Genomic DNA, 13,957 nt, shown 5'->3' on the forward strand with positions numbered 1-13,957 from the left:
AGTAAAGTTCTGTGCCCAGTAAATCTACAGTAAAGTTCTGTACCCAGTAAACACACAGTAAAGTTCTGTATCCAGTAAACACACAGTAAAGTTCTGTACCCAGTAAACACACAGTAAGGCTCTGTACCCAGTAAACACACAGTAAGGTTCTGTACCCAGTAAACACACAGTAAGGCTCTGTACCCAGTAAACACACAGTAAAGTTCTGTACCCAGTAAACACACATTAAGGTTCTGTACCCAGTAAACACACAGTAAGGTTCTGTACCCAGTAAACACACAGTAAAGTTCTGTACCCTGTAAACACACAGTAAGGTTCTGTACCCAGTAAACACACAGGAAGGCTCTGTACCCAGTAAACACACAGTAAGGTTCTGTACCCAGTAAACACACAGTAAGGCTCTGTACCCAGTAAACACACAGTAAGGTTCTATACTCAGTAAACACACATTAAGGCTCTGTACCCGGTAAACACACAGTAAGGTTCTGTACCCGGTAAACACACAGTAAGGTTCTGTACCCGGTAAACACACAGTAAGGTTCTGTACCCAGTAAACACACAGTAAGGTTCTGTGCCCAGTAAACACACAGTAAGGTTCTGTGCCCAGTAAACCCACAGTAAGGTACTGTGCCCAGTAAACCCACAGTAAAGTTCTGTGCCCAGTAAACCCACAGTAAAGTTCTGTACACAGTAAACACACAGTAAGGTTCTGTGCCCAGTAAACCCACAGTAAAGTTCGGTACTCAGTCTGCAAATGCAGTCTAGAGTTCAGCAGCCCAGGCTGTGGCTAGAAGGTCTTCCTGAGTCCTGCATGAGAAAAACATCTTCTGTGGCCCAACCCACTGCCACAGCTGCCCCCAATGCTCCTCGGCAGTGATGATACTGTCACCTGTGCACATCTACCCACGGAGATGTTCTTCAGTCTGCCACTGAGAAAGAGCTCACACAGCTTTATGACACACAGTACACCTGTTACCTGAAACATTAGTCCAGCTTTACCTCTTTAATCTTGGAGAAGTGATACATTTCACCTGTCACTGTCAGGATTGAGCAGGTAAAGACTGGGATGCTTTCTGTTTGGGTTTCCTGTAAGCCACCACCCCACCCCCACCCCCATACCCACCCCCACATATAAGTGCTCTAAAAGTAGTGAATGTGTTAAAAATACCCTTATTAAACTAAAACCAAGTCAAGTCAATGAGAAGTTCTTTTAATAAACAAACCATTGAAGTAGATGTGTATAAGATTGAGAAAGAGATTTCACTTCTGGACACTGCAGAAACAGGTCCTTGAGGGAGAATGTACAGGGTGTGTGTGTGTGTGTGTGTGTGTGTGTGTGTGTGTGTGTGTGTGTGTGTGTGTGTGTGTTGGGGGGGGGGGGGGGTCATCCTGGAGCAGCACAGGTATGCAGCCAGTTGGGGAATTGGGGGCTTTCGTCCCCCAACATGTGCCCACTTGCCACAAGAGACAAAGGGGGTTGTGGCCCCCAACAAACACACTGTTTTGTTCATGGTGGTGGGTGTGTGTTTGTGTGTGTGTGTGTGTGTGTGTGTGTGTGTGTGTGTGTGTGTGTGTGTGTGTGTGTGTGTGTGTGTGTGTGTGTGTTTTCAGTGAAGGACATATTAGGAAGCCCTCAGGGCTCACATCAGTACGGCATATGCTAGTGATGTGAGGGTATGTTAGTGATACCCTCATTCCGGTTCCCAGCTCATTCAGCTCATCTGTTTATGGTCAAACACTTGTCAAGATGCATAAACCATCCTTGAGCAAGGAAATGATACCTCAGACGTGAAGTACAGCAATAGTACAGTGTTTTTGCATTTTTGTGTCTGCCTACACTTTAAAAAATGCATTAAAATAGTGTTTTTTCTATTGTATTCTTATGTTCTTTATAATCATTTAAAGTTTTCTTTGTTAGCAGTTTTGATTGGTTAATTGCAGTCGTGAGGCCGCAGAAAGAGAGAGCACATGTTGTGTGCTGACTCTCATTTGCAGAGCCAGTTGTGAGATGGTAATTGTGCATAATGGAAGGTCTGGATGGATTGCAGTGACCAAGGTTTCCTCTCTTCTTCCCTCACTGGAACCAGGTGGCCCTTCAAATTACATCTAATTCTGCCTCTCCCTGTCAGCCATTAATTGTACGGTGTGAAACGCCTTTAGTCTGTGAGTTTAGTATCTCTCTCTCTCTCTCTCTCTCTCTCTCTCTCTCTCTCTCTCTCTCTCTCTCTGTGCATGAGTGTGTGTATGTGTGTGTGTGTGTGTGTGTGTGTGTGTGTGTGTGTGTGTGTGTGTGTGTGTGTGTGTGTGTGTGTGTGTGAGACATAGGCAGACAACACACACCTGTCCAGATCAACTTCACCTACACTACACACTCTGTCCTTGCCTTAAAATAGCTTTAAAATGGAGGTATCAGCTGTCAGTCTTTCTTTACAGACTCTACAACTGCAGTAAATCTCTTTTACCTATTGCTCCATGTCAAAAGTGCTTTGAGCAAAAGACGCTGGAAAATTGAAATACTGTATTACACCGCCACCATGTGGTAGGCTATAAGTACTACGTGTACTTACTCATGGGGACATACACTAAGTTACACTAGGTTACTAACCTATTTTTGCTTGCATCAAGTTTTTGTCATATCATTTTGATCAAGGCAACATCTTTTAATAGTTTCCAACTATTTTTTGTTACTCAAAATATTGAAATATTGAGGCAAATATTCAGAGTTTTTAAATCTAGATGAATGCCTCAGTAATTTGTTGTGTCATGCTTTCAGATCTTTATCTAACAATATTAAAATGCAAACATGTCCCAAATATATCTTAGTCATTTTGCTTTTACAATCTTTGACTGAGACGGTTCACTGTAGGACAGCTAAGACAGTGTGTGTCTCCTCTCCAGTTCCACACCTCTGCTGTAATTCTCCTGACCAGCACTCCACGACCCAGGAGCTCATGTCTGTCAAACGGAGGCATCGTCTCTTCCTCTCAGTGCAGGAAAAGCAGCTGATCCTAATCAGTGATTTGAGAATATTTAGGAATTAAGAATTCTTACTTTAATTGGTCCCCTTAGGGAAACTCAGTCTGTGTGTTTGGTTCTGATCATAGTAGCCCTGTAAGGCATCTACACTGTATATTATACAGTATCTATAATCTTCTCATCATCCTCATCTTCTTGTCATCACTCTGCAGGCTGTATGGCGATAGAGAGGTAATAATAATATTAATAATATGGGAAACAAGAAGAAGAAGAGAGAATAGCAATAAGATTAGTGTAAGAGTACTTTTCAAACTTTATAAGACTGTGACTTTGATCACACACTATCATCGTGATATTAAATGTTTTATGTTTCAAATGTATTAAATACTGTTTCAGGGTCGCCCTGGGTCCTTAGGATCATCAGGACCCAATGGACCTGAGGGCTTGGCTGGGGCGCCGGGCCCTGTGGGACCTAAAGGAGAGCTGGGCCATACAGGACGGGCAGGACCGTCTGGGCCCAAAGGAGACAGGGTGAGGTTATTTTTAAACACATGAACATCAGTACTCACAACGATGGTACTAAGAAGTACTATCTGTACTACCAGTGTAAGTTTATGTTTTTCGTTTCTTGGACAGGGTCTGATGGGTGTTCCTGGTTTTCTGGGTAATGATGGTGTTCCTGTAAGTAAACTTCTTGTTTTCTACCTGCAGGCCTAAAATCCCCTCCCAGTTAATCCAGACAGTTGAAGCCCATACTTAATCTGGCCTCTCTGACTGCCAGGCTGGGCAGTTATCAGTCCACACCTGGGATTAGTCCCCCTTTTTTGCATTATTCCTCATGAGCCACAATCATTTTGTTCTTGCAAAGTTTGTAACCACAGTGGTGTGTTCAGGTTGTGTGCGGTAAACTCAGCATGCTCTTCCTCCGCACACACTGACCCACTCTCTGCCCTCTCATCAGCCCTGGTTGTCTGTGGTCACATAGCCACCCTGATGTGGTAGCAGTCCAGGCCTATAGGCACTGGAGCTTAACCCAATGTTTTCTACAGGGTCACCCTGGCCAGGCTGGACCAGAGGGTCATCCTGGGTTGAATGGATGTAATGGCACACAAGGCGACCCAGGAAGCCCAGGAGGCTATCCCGGGTGGGCTGGCAGCCCTGGGTCCCGGGTGAGTATGCAGATTAGCAGAGTAGGATTTAGACTAGCCATTGGTCATTCACTAGCCATGCAAACCCCTTACATCACTGCCCCCCCTCCTCCCACGCACACACACACACACACACACACACACACACACACACACACACACACACACACACACACACATACAGGAGATAATGTCAGATTATTGTTTCACGCCCCAATGTTGTCGGACATTAGACGTGTTTGTAGGAGCACATGTGAGTCTGAACATTTTTTGTCTGTTTGTTTTAGGGTCTTCCTGGTTTCAAAGGCCAGAAAGGAGAACCAGTGTATATAAATAGAATCATCCAGGTAACTGAGCACAGTGCTGTGATTTTCTCACTGATGTATGAGTGCATTGAAGCAGTTAGTTGACATCCTAACATCACAATGAAGGAGGCTGTCTGCCATATCAGAGATGCTCTCTCTCTCTCTCTCTCTCTCTCTCTCTCTCTCTCTCTCTCTCTCTCTCTCTCTCTCTCTCTCTCTCTCTCTCTCTCTCTCTTTCTGAGATAGAAGTACTTACCTCTGTTTCAGTTGAGTAAGATTGACTTTATTGTGAATACTTTTGTGTGCAGCTCTGTGATGCATGTTTGCTTTGCCTTCGGTCTCAAGGCACCTTGGGAAACGTCCTTCCGCTTCCTTCTACTATTTTGTGTCTTTTGTGTAAAGCAAAAAGCTCCACACCGCGATATTATTGCCAAAGTTTATGGTGACACATTCATGCATCCTCTCCTGAGGAGTGAACATCAAAACTTCTCCTTTATAGTAGCCCAGGAGTATACAAAATCCAATTTCTTTTATGATTCTCTCTCTCTCTCTCTCTCTCTCTCTCTCTCTCTCTCTCTCTAGGGTCCGCATGGTCCAATGGGTCCTCATGGTGACCCTGTAAGATCTATTATTAATTATAATAACATTTACGTTTACACATTTTTTCATGTAGTTTGATTTGAAACCAATCTGAAACCAATCTTAACCTGGCTCATCATTCTTGTTTTGCCCAAGTGTCATTTTTATCTTATGTAGTGTTTCTACTTGCCCACAGATATCTCGTTTGATTTGTTAGACACAGAAATACAATTTTATGCTTATGCAAATACTATTTGGGTCATGTATTTTTGGGGATTAAATTCTTAATCATTCTACATTTTTTTGTATAAGATACAATTGTCCTTTAAATAAATACATAAACAGGCCAGTAAGTCACTACTACTGCATTAGGTCTAGAAAACCTCTGACGTCCATCCATGGTTCATCTTTCAGGGAATTCCTGGTCCAGTTGGTCCAGAAGGTCCACTTGGCCCCACGGGTTTGCCTGTATGTACCCAGCTTTCATTGCTCTATGACAATACTCCATGACAGAGACTAGCTGTACTTCTTGTAATACGTACTAACATATCAGTTGCTATGTTCTCTTTGTTGTAGGGCCGTCCTGGTCCACCAGGCCCTCCCGGGCCCACAGTAAGTTGGAGCAGGCCATGTTTTCTTAGATTATGCCCCACTGAGGGAGGCGTCTGGCAAAGAAAGCCATTGTGGTGGAAATGGAAGAGATGTCTGAGATGGCAAATCAGGCTTGAGCAGTGAAATCTCAAACAGGGCACAGTACTATGGGTAGCACATAAAAAGGAAAAAAACAGATATATGAGGAGCAACAAACAGAGACGGGAGCTTGAGCAATGGCGGAGAGAACAGCAAAACTGACCCGAGGTCCACTGCACTTTGAATAACAGGAGTAAAACAAGGACCGTAAACCTTACTGCTCTAATTACCATAAATACAAGAGGCGTTTATGTTGCTTGCAGTCCAGGCAGCGAGAACCCCTGCAGCATGTGGAGAGATATTAAAGTTATTACTGTCTACAATTACAAGAGTAATACGCTGCAGATTGTCCCCTTGCCATCAGGCTAGAGATACAAGGCCATTAAAATATAAAACTGTGGATGAGAGCTCGTCTGGAGGGTATATGGTCCATATCGTGAATGTGAGCTATAATATCTGAACCACTGAATTAATATCATAGGACCAGAGTTGAACTTTTCTGCATATCTTTCTAGGGAAACCATGGTCAGGGTTACGAAGGAGAGAAAGGAACGAAGGTAAATGGGTTCTCTAATCAAACTGGTTCTCTAATCAAACTGGTTCTCTAATCTCTGGTTCTAATGGTTCTCTAATCTCATACAACATTGCTGTAAATCTCTTTTTGTATTGGATACATAATGAATATGTACTTTTCGATCATCTCATGCATGACATGTCTAGATTACCTTTGTGGTGCTTTTTGTGTTAAAACTGGATGGCATATCAAATGTTTGTATTGACATGATATTGCCCAAGTGCATATACCCAGTGGTCTTGGAGTGGCTGTATCATTAGGCTTGTTTACACGTTGCATTAACATATGTTTCATATCCAGGTCATATACTTTGGCTGGATTCCGTTTACCCTGCTCACTAAAATGTCCAGATCAGATCCAGTTTTACTCGCCCGCATAAAAAGCACACCAACACATACAACATTTCTGTTTTACTTCCTACTTTATACATGGTTTCTCGGTTGGTAGGATCATCACATCCTCCCAGATATTGAGAGAAACCCCTTAAACAAATTGCTTGCATCAGTAGAGGAGAAGGTTTAGCTTTAGCTACTTTTCTTTCTACAGTGATCAGCACCTCTACTGTTCACGAGAGAGAAGTCAGCGTTCCTCATACATTTACATTTCGGGAATTTAGCAGACACTGTGATCCAGAGCGACTTACAAAGTGCTTTGCATCTGTTCACAGACTCCTCTTTATGTAATTGCATGCACATAATGAAAACAGATTAAATGCCAGTCTATACTGGTATTAAATGTGGTCGAGATCTGACTGATCACCTCTGAATATGGTTTGAGTGATCTGGTCATAATCCTGTCACAATGTGTCCTGGGGTGTTTATTCCTGGATTTTCATGAGACTAAACGAAATGCGAATGTGATCAATCACCGGGAATGCACATTAATGCAACATGTAAACAGCCTTAATTAGTCTGTTTAATGACTCGCAGAAATTTTTAATGAGCTGAATGAGTTCATCTTGTGGGTCATGCAAATGACATGATTAATCAAAACACAAAACACTCATTTGGAACATCTGCTTAAAGCACACATAAACAAAAGGGTTTGGCATTATACAGCTCATTTGCAAAAACTGATGAGAACACTTTTACTGGATCCAAAGTATTTCACTTTAGTTATATCCACTGGGTATTTGTTATGGGCACTGCAGGACTTTATTCAAACAGTGCTTAATTGACTAACTAAGAATAGAGCCCATTGTAGCCAGGGTGCATGCTGTCATGATTACTGACCACTTTAGCTGCAATAGCCTCACACTAGTGCACAATCGTTCATTTTCTTGCATGCTGGATTCACTTCTGCTTTCATACAAACATATATATATTACAATGAATTACTGCACACTTACTGCACAGTAGGTTAGATCCTGGAGATGGCATTTGGTGTTTTTGTTAATTTATGGTCCTAAACCGGGACCTCAATTTATCCTTCACTCTGCTGTATATTGTAAATGTTTAACTACATTGTATTTTAGCTGTTTAGTTAGTTGCATTAGCATCTAAATCAGCTGATATAATTAATACATTATGAGAAGTGTTATTGATATCTCCCAGGATCATATTTAGAACATTTTCCTTGTCAGCTTAACTGGAATAGTGATGTTGTTTGGTATATGGTTCACCAAACACTGTAGCACTACAGGTTGCCAACACATTGTGATTTTCCAATCTGTTGCATGGTGGCTCTGAGATTCCATTAATAATACAGTTATAATGTTTTCAAAGCATTTAAAAGCATGTCCTTAATGGTTTAAATGGAATCGTTAAGCATGTCATGTTTGTTGACATTTCCAGTAGCCTGGTGCATGTGGTTGCTGGTTCATGCAGATGAAACACACCCATAAAAGTGTTTCTGGGTGTGTTTGAGCATTATTGTGTATAAGCCAGTAGCCATTTTGTGCTGGTGCTGGGTTCACCTGCTCCTACTTCCTGTGTTACTTAATTTCCTCTTATTCAATTGGATGTGACAATATTTATCTGTGGGCCAGAATGGGAGTTGTAGTTTTTAGCCCATTAGTTTTTTGCAGAGAGAATTAACAGGCTGTTGTACATGCTTTCATTACTCTAAAGACATACAATTCACAGAATATTTTCAATTGTATAAAATTATGGTTTAATACGTTTTAGATTGATTGGCTTCAGATTTTAATTAGAAAATCCTAGAATTGTCCCAACAGTAGCAAAATATCAATATAATCGATTTATTCAGTGTGTAATCCGAGGAACATACATTGAAAAACTAGACCATTATTTCTATTTAAGTAATTCTTTTAAACTAACTTTTAAAAAGTTCATTTTTAAAGTCACTCATTGGATGGTTTTCTTCCTTACTTTCCTGTTCTTGTCACTCTTACTGACCCAAAATTACACTCATTCTGTCTTTCTCTTATTTCTCTCTATCTACATCTTCCCCCTCTCTGTGTCTCCCCCCCTCTCTTTCTCTCTCTCTCTCTCGCTCTCTCTTTTCACCCTCTCCCTTCCAACATCCATGGGCTCTAACATCTACTGTGTGTGTGTTGTGGACCTCAGGGGGACGCAGGCCCACAGGGACCCAGGGGTGTGCCGGCCGCTCTGTTAGGCTCACCACCTATAAGCACTATCATCAACAGAGGAGAGAAGGTAATACACAGGGGAGCGGTGATGCCAGCCCAGGGAGGGGCTTAGCCAGGGCGAGAGAAACACCTGAGGAGAGAGGAGAGGGTTGGAGGAGAGGACTGGAGGCACCATTTACCTGTGGAGTGCCTTTAGAAAAACATTCTAGATCGCATAGCTGCCCGCTGCTTCGCCCAAGCTGTCTGTCAGCCACTCAGCTGCTGGTCACTGATTGGCTCTAGATTGGAAAGAGCTGGTTTTGTTAAAGAACGTCATCTTTAGAGGGTCACAAATGTAACATAGTTCAATATCCTGAAGAAACGGGGATGTTCAGTAGAACAAATGTGAAGCCTCTTCCCCTTTCCCAGTCTCTCTTGAACCTCCCTCTCGCCCTGACCTCCCCAACACCCCACCGGGGGTCACAGCTTTCGAAACTCCGTGTTGTACAAACCACCTTGTCCCCAAACTCTCGCCACAAACCATCCTGCAACTCGCCCCCCACCCCTCCACCCCCCCTCCGTCGCCTCCGCCTCTGCCCAGCCGTCCTCACGTCCTGTTCCGCTGTAAAAACTTTCTCTTCCTTGGTTACCGCATCCAGGGAGACGCGGGCCCCCAAGGCGACCCAGGCCGCTCTTCGGTCAATGGAGTTGTGGAGTTTGTTGGATTTCCAAAAGGAGACAAAGGAACTCAGGTTTGTGGGCCGGGGCTGCTCAGAGAGACCAAGAAGAAGTTCCACTCAAGCCAGGCAGCTCCCACTCCCAGCAGACCTGTTTGCACCTTCAGCTTCTCTGCTCCATGCACGCTCGTCGTACTGAAGCACCAAACCTCTCAGAGGGTTTAACACCACCCCCCCTTTCACCTCACCTTACCCCCACTAATTGCCAGGGATCCACCCTGGAAGGCCTCTTATACCTTGTTTGTTTATGTTTTCTCATTAGCTCTTTGAATAGCAGATTTTTGGGCCCTGAGGTCCTGAGGTGGAAGATTTTTGTGATTTTTTCTTTGTTTGCTCTCCTGTTTTAATTTCAGATGTTTCCTTTATGATTTATTCATGAGTGTGCTCCAGTCTTTTTGATATCCATGTCTGTTTGTCCTTCAAAATACCACCATAAATGTCATGTGTGAGTAACGGAAATGTTGTAATGGGTGTGAGGAATACTTACCTTCGTTTCTTTTTCATACAGCTCTGGCAACTGGGCTGGTCTTACCTAACACCTTATCTCACCCATGTCACGACTCTATTCCTCTCACTGATTTTGTCTGTCTGTCTTTCAGGGTGACGTTGGCTTTGCTGGTGAACCAGGAAGACCCGGACCACCAGTATGTTACTTTGTTATCGTACCGTACTGAAATTCCTATAGTGACACCTGCCTACGTTGATTTCCAAATGTCCCTAAAATGTCACGAGGAATCGTGCAGATTCTCGAGGAGCTTTGGAGGAACTACCGCTTTGTGTGTGCTGCTGCTCATTTATCGCAGTAGATCCATCCACATTATCAGCAAATGATGCTGAAAGTCTCTAATCTTCATGCTCTATTCCCAAGGCAGCACAGCTAGAGATTCCAGACAGCCTAGAAGGTCTGGGGTGCAGCCTATCAGGCTTCCAGTCTTGATGAAGTCTTGTTCAATTGATTAGGTTTAACAAGAAATAACCATCTACGCATACGTCATTTGTCTTTGCTGATCTAAAGCAGGACACGTCTGGTATGCTTGTTTCACCTGTGGTGTGACCCGTCCTTGATACCAATGACAGCATTGGTGACAAATGGCTTCAAGCCAGACAAAGCATCAAGCATGATTTTGTATTAGAGTTTAATTTGATAATAACGTATAATTGTGACGCGGGGGCGAAGGACGAGGCACAGAATCCTTACTTCACTCACGTCGTCATGTTTATTATTACAAATAAGCGCAGACAGCTTATTCACACATGAATGACTCTGACATGAATGACTCTAACAAAGACAAGCACGGGACACTGCGCGAACGCACATTAAATAGACGAACCACATAAGCCCCAAGTGTTGACGAGACGAGCCACAGGTGAGACTGATGAACACTCAGACACAACCACGGAGATCCACAGACGACTAGACGTGGACGTGGACAACGTAAACACACGCCCAAAAGGGAGGGGTCAGGGGCTGTAACGTGACAATAATGTGTTGGTCTGTTAATAATGAATGTAGGATTTTGCATTCATTATGTCTCAATGAATGTCTCATTTTAGGGTCCAGATGGGCAAAGAGGGGAATATGGTGAGAAGGGAATTCTAGGATTACCAGGTGCACGGGTAAGTCTTCCAGAACTAATTAAAGGTTCTAGGTTTGAGGTATATAACATTTATTCCTTTTCTGTTTCTTTTTTTATGATTGAGGTTATCATGTCTCAATAATTGTCCTCCATTGAGTAATCTATTGCAAACCTGTTTGTCAGTCAGCTTTCTCCTTTCATTTTGGTAGGGCCCGCCTGGTCTCAACGGGCCACGTGGAGAAGATGGTCTTCATGTAAGGCGTCACTAAATTTTCAAGTGAAAAACAACTTTCAAGTGTGCCAATATTACTCCTCAAGTGGAAAATGACCGTTGCCTTTGATTTACCACAGGGACTTCCTGGAAGCCTTGGGTTACCTGGGCAACCAGGTTTTCCAGGCCCTAAAGTGAGTATGAATTCAATCACAACCAGTAGAGAGCAGAGAAGATGACTCACCCACTGTAATTTAATTATTTTTAATGAAATCCAGTGGGATATAAATGGAGTTATTTCAGACATGGAGAGTTTTGCCATGGGTGACACATGGATAAAGGAAGATGAAGTGAAACATGGTTAATGGAAGAATTGTGGTTATTTTCTTTGTAGGGTGAAATAGGAGAGCCAGGTCTGCAAGGCCCACCCACTTATTATAGTGGAATTGGAGAATTTTCGCAAGGTAGCTGCCAAATCATTTCACACGCCTGTAGATTTCCATACATACATAAAGCTTTTAACTGTCTATCTGTCCCACACCTACATACAACAGACCTCTCATGTGAATTCCCACAGGTCCAACAGGTGACCCCGGTTTTCCTGGAATTCCTGGAGAAGACGGAGATGTGGGTCTACCTGGGCTTCCCGGACAACCAGGCCTTGAGGGGGCTTCATCCTCCATTGCAGGTGCAGTGATTCAGCTCAGTGCATCTGCTGCAGGGGTTAGATCCTGGATAAGACAAAAACAACCTAGACACTGAGAATTAAACACGTAACAAACAAGCAGCTTTCCTATTAGCAGTTAATACATTGATTGTGTGTTATTTGTCATAGCGTCACTCTTCATACTTTTGTAACTATTATACAAAATAGTATTGTATTGCAAAAAACAATCTGTTGTCCCCAAAGGTCCTCCTGGCCTCCCAGGGTTCCCTGGTATTGCTGGACCCAAAGGCGATAAGGGGAGTCAAGGTCGTCCAAGCTACAGTCCTGAGGGTCAGCCTGGAAGGATTGGTTCACCTGGACCTCCAGGCCCCCCTGGACCTCCTGGTCAGAGTAGCTGGACTGGTAAGCAGTTGTTCTAGTAGAGCTCAATTTGTATAATCCTGCACATACAATATATTGCTCATACTGTAAGGCGGGGTGTACACCAGGCACACACCGCGTCAGAAAACGTAGGGAGAGGCAGACCCAAGTGCCGTATAAAGCAGGCAGGAAATAAAGCCAGCAAACCCAAACTGTGTGCACACGAAAACATGCACACAGGCAAACAAAAACGAAACTCAAACGCGGAATAAACTCAACGCGGAAAACTCGACGCGGAAAAATAAACAAAACCGTGAACACACGGGAGAGAAAATAACAAAGACAACGGAAAGAACGCGGAATAACTTCAACGCGTGACAAAGGAACTAAGGACGCCAGGGGAAGACTGGCAGCAGGCGAACGCCGCAACAAAACAAAAACCCTTCCCAAAATAAAAGAGTAACGGATAGGAAGAGAGATAGCTGGAGGAAAACTTGAGATGGGCCAGTAAGCGGCGCAGGAGATAGAGACTCGAATAAGTATAGGTAAGTGAGAGATTAAGGTGGCGAGACACCTTACAACAAAACGCAACACCAGAGAAAACAGAGAAGGACTGACAGCGTACCGGCATGACCAAAACCAATCAGCAATGATCCGTATCTACAAGCTTCCTTAAGAAGCCATGGCAACAGGTGAAACGGATCATTGCTGATTGCACCGATTAAGTCTAGGACTGACTCGGGTGCCTCTTGTGGAGGTAGAAGGCACGGCATCCGAGCCAGCCCTGACACATACGATTGGAATTATGGGTTTGTCTTTGTTGCTTTTCTTGTTTTTGAAGATGCATTCTATGTCCGCTTTTGTGTGACACGTTTGTGTAACATCGGCTGTGCTTTCAAGATGGAGCATAATTTAGAAAGTATTAAATTGCTCAAAAGTCCTCCCGGAGACCAAATCAAGCTCACGTTATCCAGCGAATTAATCTAGACATTAATCTAAATCTGTTGTGTTACTTTAGATTAACATGTCCAGGAAACAAATGGCTAAAATAGTCACTAACATAAAAATGCAATGACACATTGCATATTTCTCTCCTGCCGGTGAAGACAAGTTGATTGGCCCAAGCCTGGTGGTGACTATTGGCCCTAAGGGTCAAATATTTAAAGGTAGTCTGTGTTTTGTGGGTATATTGCATACTGCTACAGCAATAAAACGAGCCCACATAAAACACACGGTGCTGCAACCTCAGATAACCATGCCTGTGGAAAATATGGACATGGATCTCCTAACAAAGCAGAAATCACAAAGCATGCTTCATCAAGTGTCTACTTCATGCCTGAAAACAGGAATGAGGAGAAAACACTGATGCAAAAGCACAAGAAAATTGTATTTTTAAGCACTGACAGATTTCCATCACCGAGTTAAAGGTTTTTTATTGGTTAATTGGTTAATTTAAAGGTTTTTTATTGGTTAATCCTGGGAATCAGTTAACACTCTACATGATCTTTATTAATCCATTAGGAAATGTTCCTGTTGAAAGACCTGGACAACCAGGTGTGAAAGGTTTTAAAGGACCTCCAGGAAACAGAGGTCAAAAAGGGTA

General features: G+C 43.2%; 1 protein-coding gene across 3 annotated transcripts in view; it reads left to right on the forward strand.

The window, feature by feature from the left end:
- col4a6 (collagen, type IV, alpha 6) overlaps positions 1-13,957 on the forward strand; it is a 73,436-nt gene that overhangs the window by 41,344 nt on the left and 18,135 nt on the right. The window contains exons 5-22 of one of the 3 annotated variants that reach the window (XM_076987470.1): positions 3,373-3,507; positions 3,613-3,657; positions 4,026-4,145; positions 4,412-4,471; positions 5,012-5,047; positions 5,423-5,476; positions 5,585-5,620; positions 6,214-6,255; positions 8,801-8,890; positions 9,462-9,554; positions 10,139-10,183; positions 11,094-11,156; positions 11,326-11,370; positions 11,468-11,521; positions 11,722-11,791; positions 11,905-12,015; positions 12,238-12,396; positions 13,876-13,957. The exon at positions 13,876-13,957 is cut by the window's right edge and continues 5 nt beyond it. In XM_076987470.1, coding sequence (XP_076843585.1) covers positions 3,373-3,507; positions 3,613-3,657; positions 4,026-4,145; positions 4,412-4,471; positions 5,012-5,047; positions 5,423-5,476; positions 5,585-5,620; positions 6,214-6,255; positions 8,801-8,890; positions 9,462-9,554; positions 10,139-10,183; positions 11,094-11,156; positions 11,326-11,370; positions 11,468-11,521; positions 11,722-11,791; positions 11,905-12,015; positions 12,238-12,396; positions 13,876-13,957 — 1,340 coding nt within the window. The remainder of the gene's footprint in view (positions 1-3,372; positions 3,508-3,612; positions 3,658-4,025; positions 4,146-4,411; positions 4,472-5,011; positions 5,048-5,422; positions 5,477-5,584; positions 5,621-6,213; positions 6,256-8,800; positions 8,891-9,461; positions 9,555-10,138; positions 10,184-11,093; positions 11,157-11,325; positions 11,371-11,467; positions 11,522-11,721; positions 11,792-11,904; positions 12,016-12,237; positions 12,397-13,875) is intronic. The other 2 variants (XM_076987472.1, XM_076987471.1) reach the window with 2 other exon arrangements.

This window comes from Brachyhypopomus gauderio, unplaced genomic scaffold (assembly GCF_052324685.1).
Source record: "Brachyhypopomus gauderio isolate BG-103 unplaced genomic scaffold, BGAUD_0.2 sc52, whole genome shotgun sequence".
Classification (NCBI taxonomy): domain Eukaryota; kingdom Metazoa; phylum Chordata; class Actinopteri; order Gymnotiformes; family Hypopomidae; genus Brachyhypopomus; species Brachyhypopomus gauderio.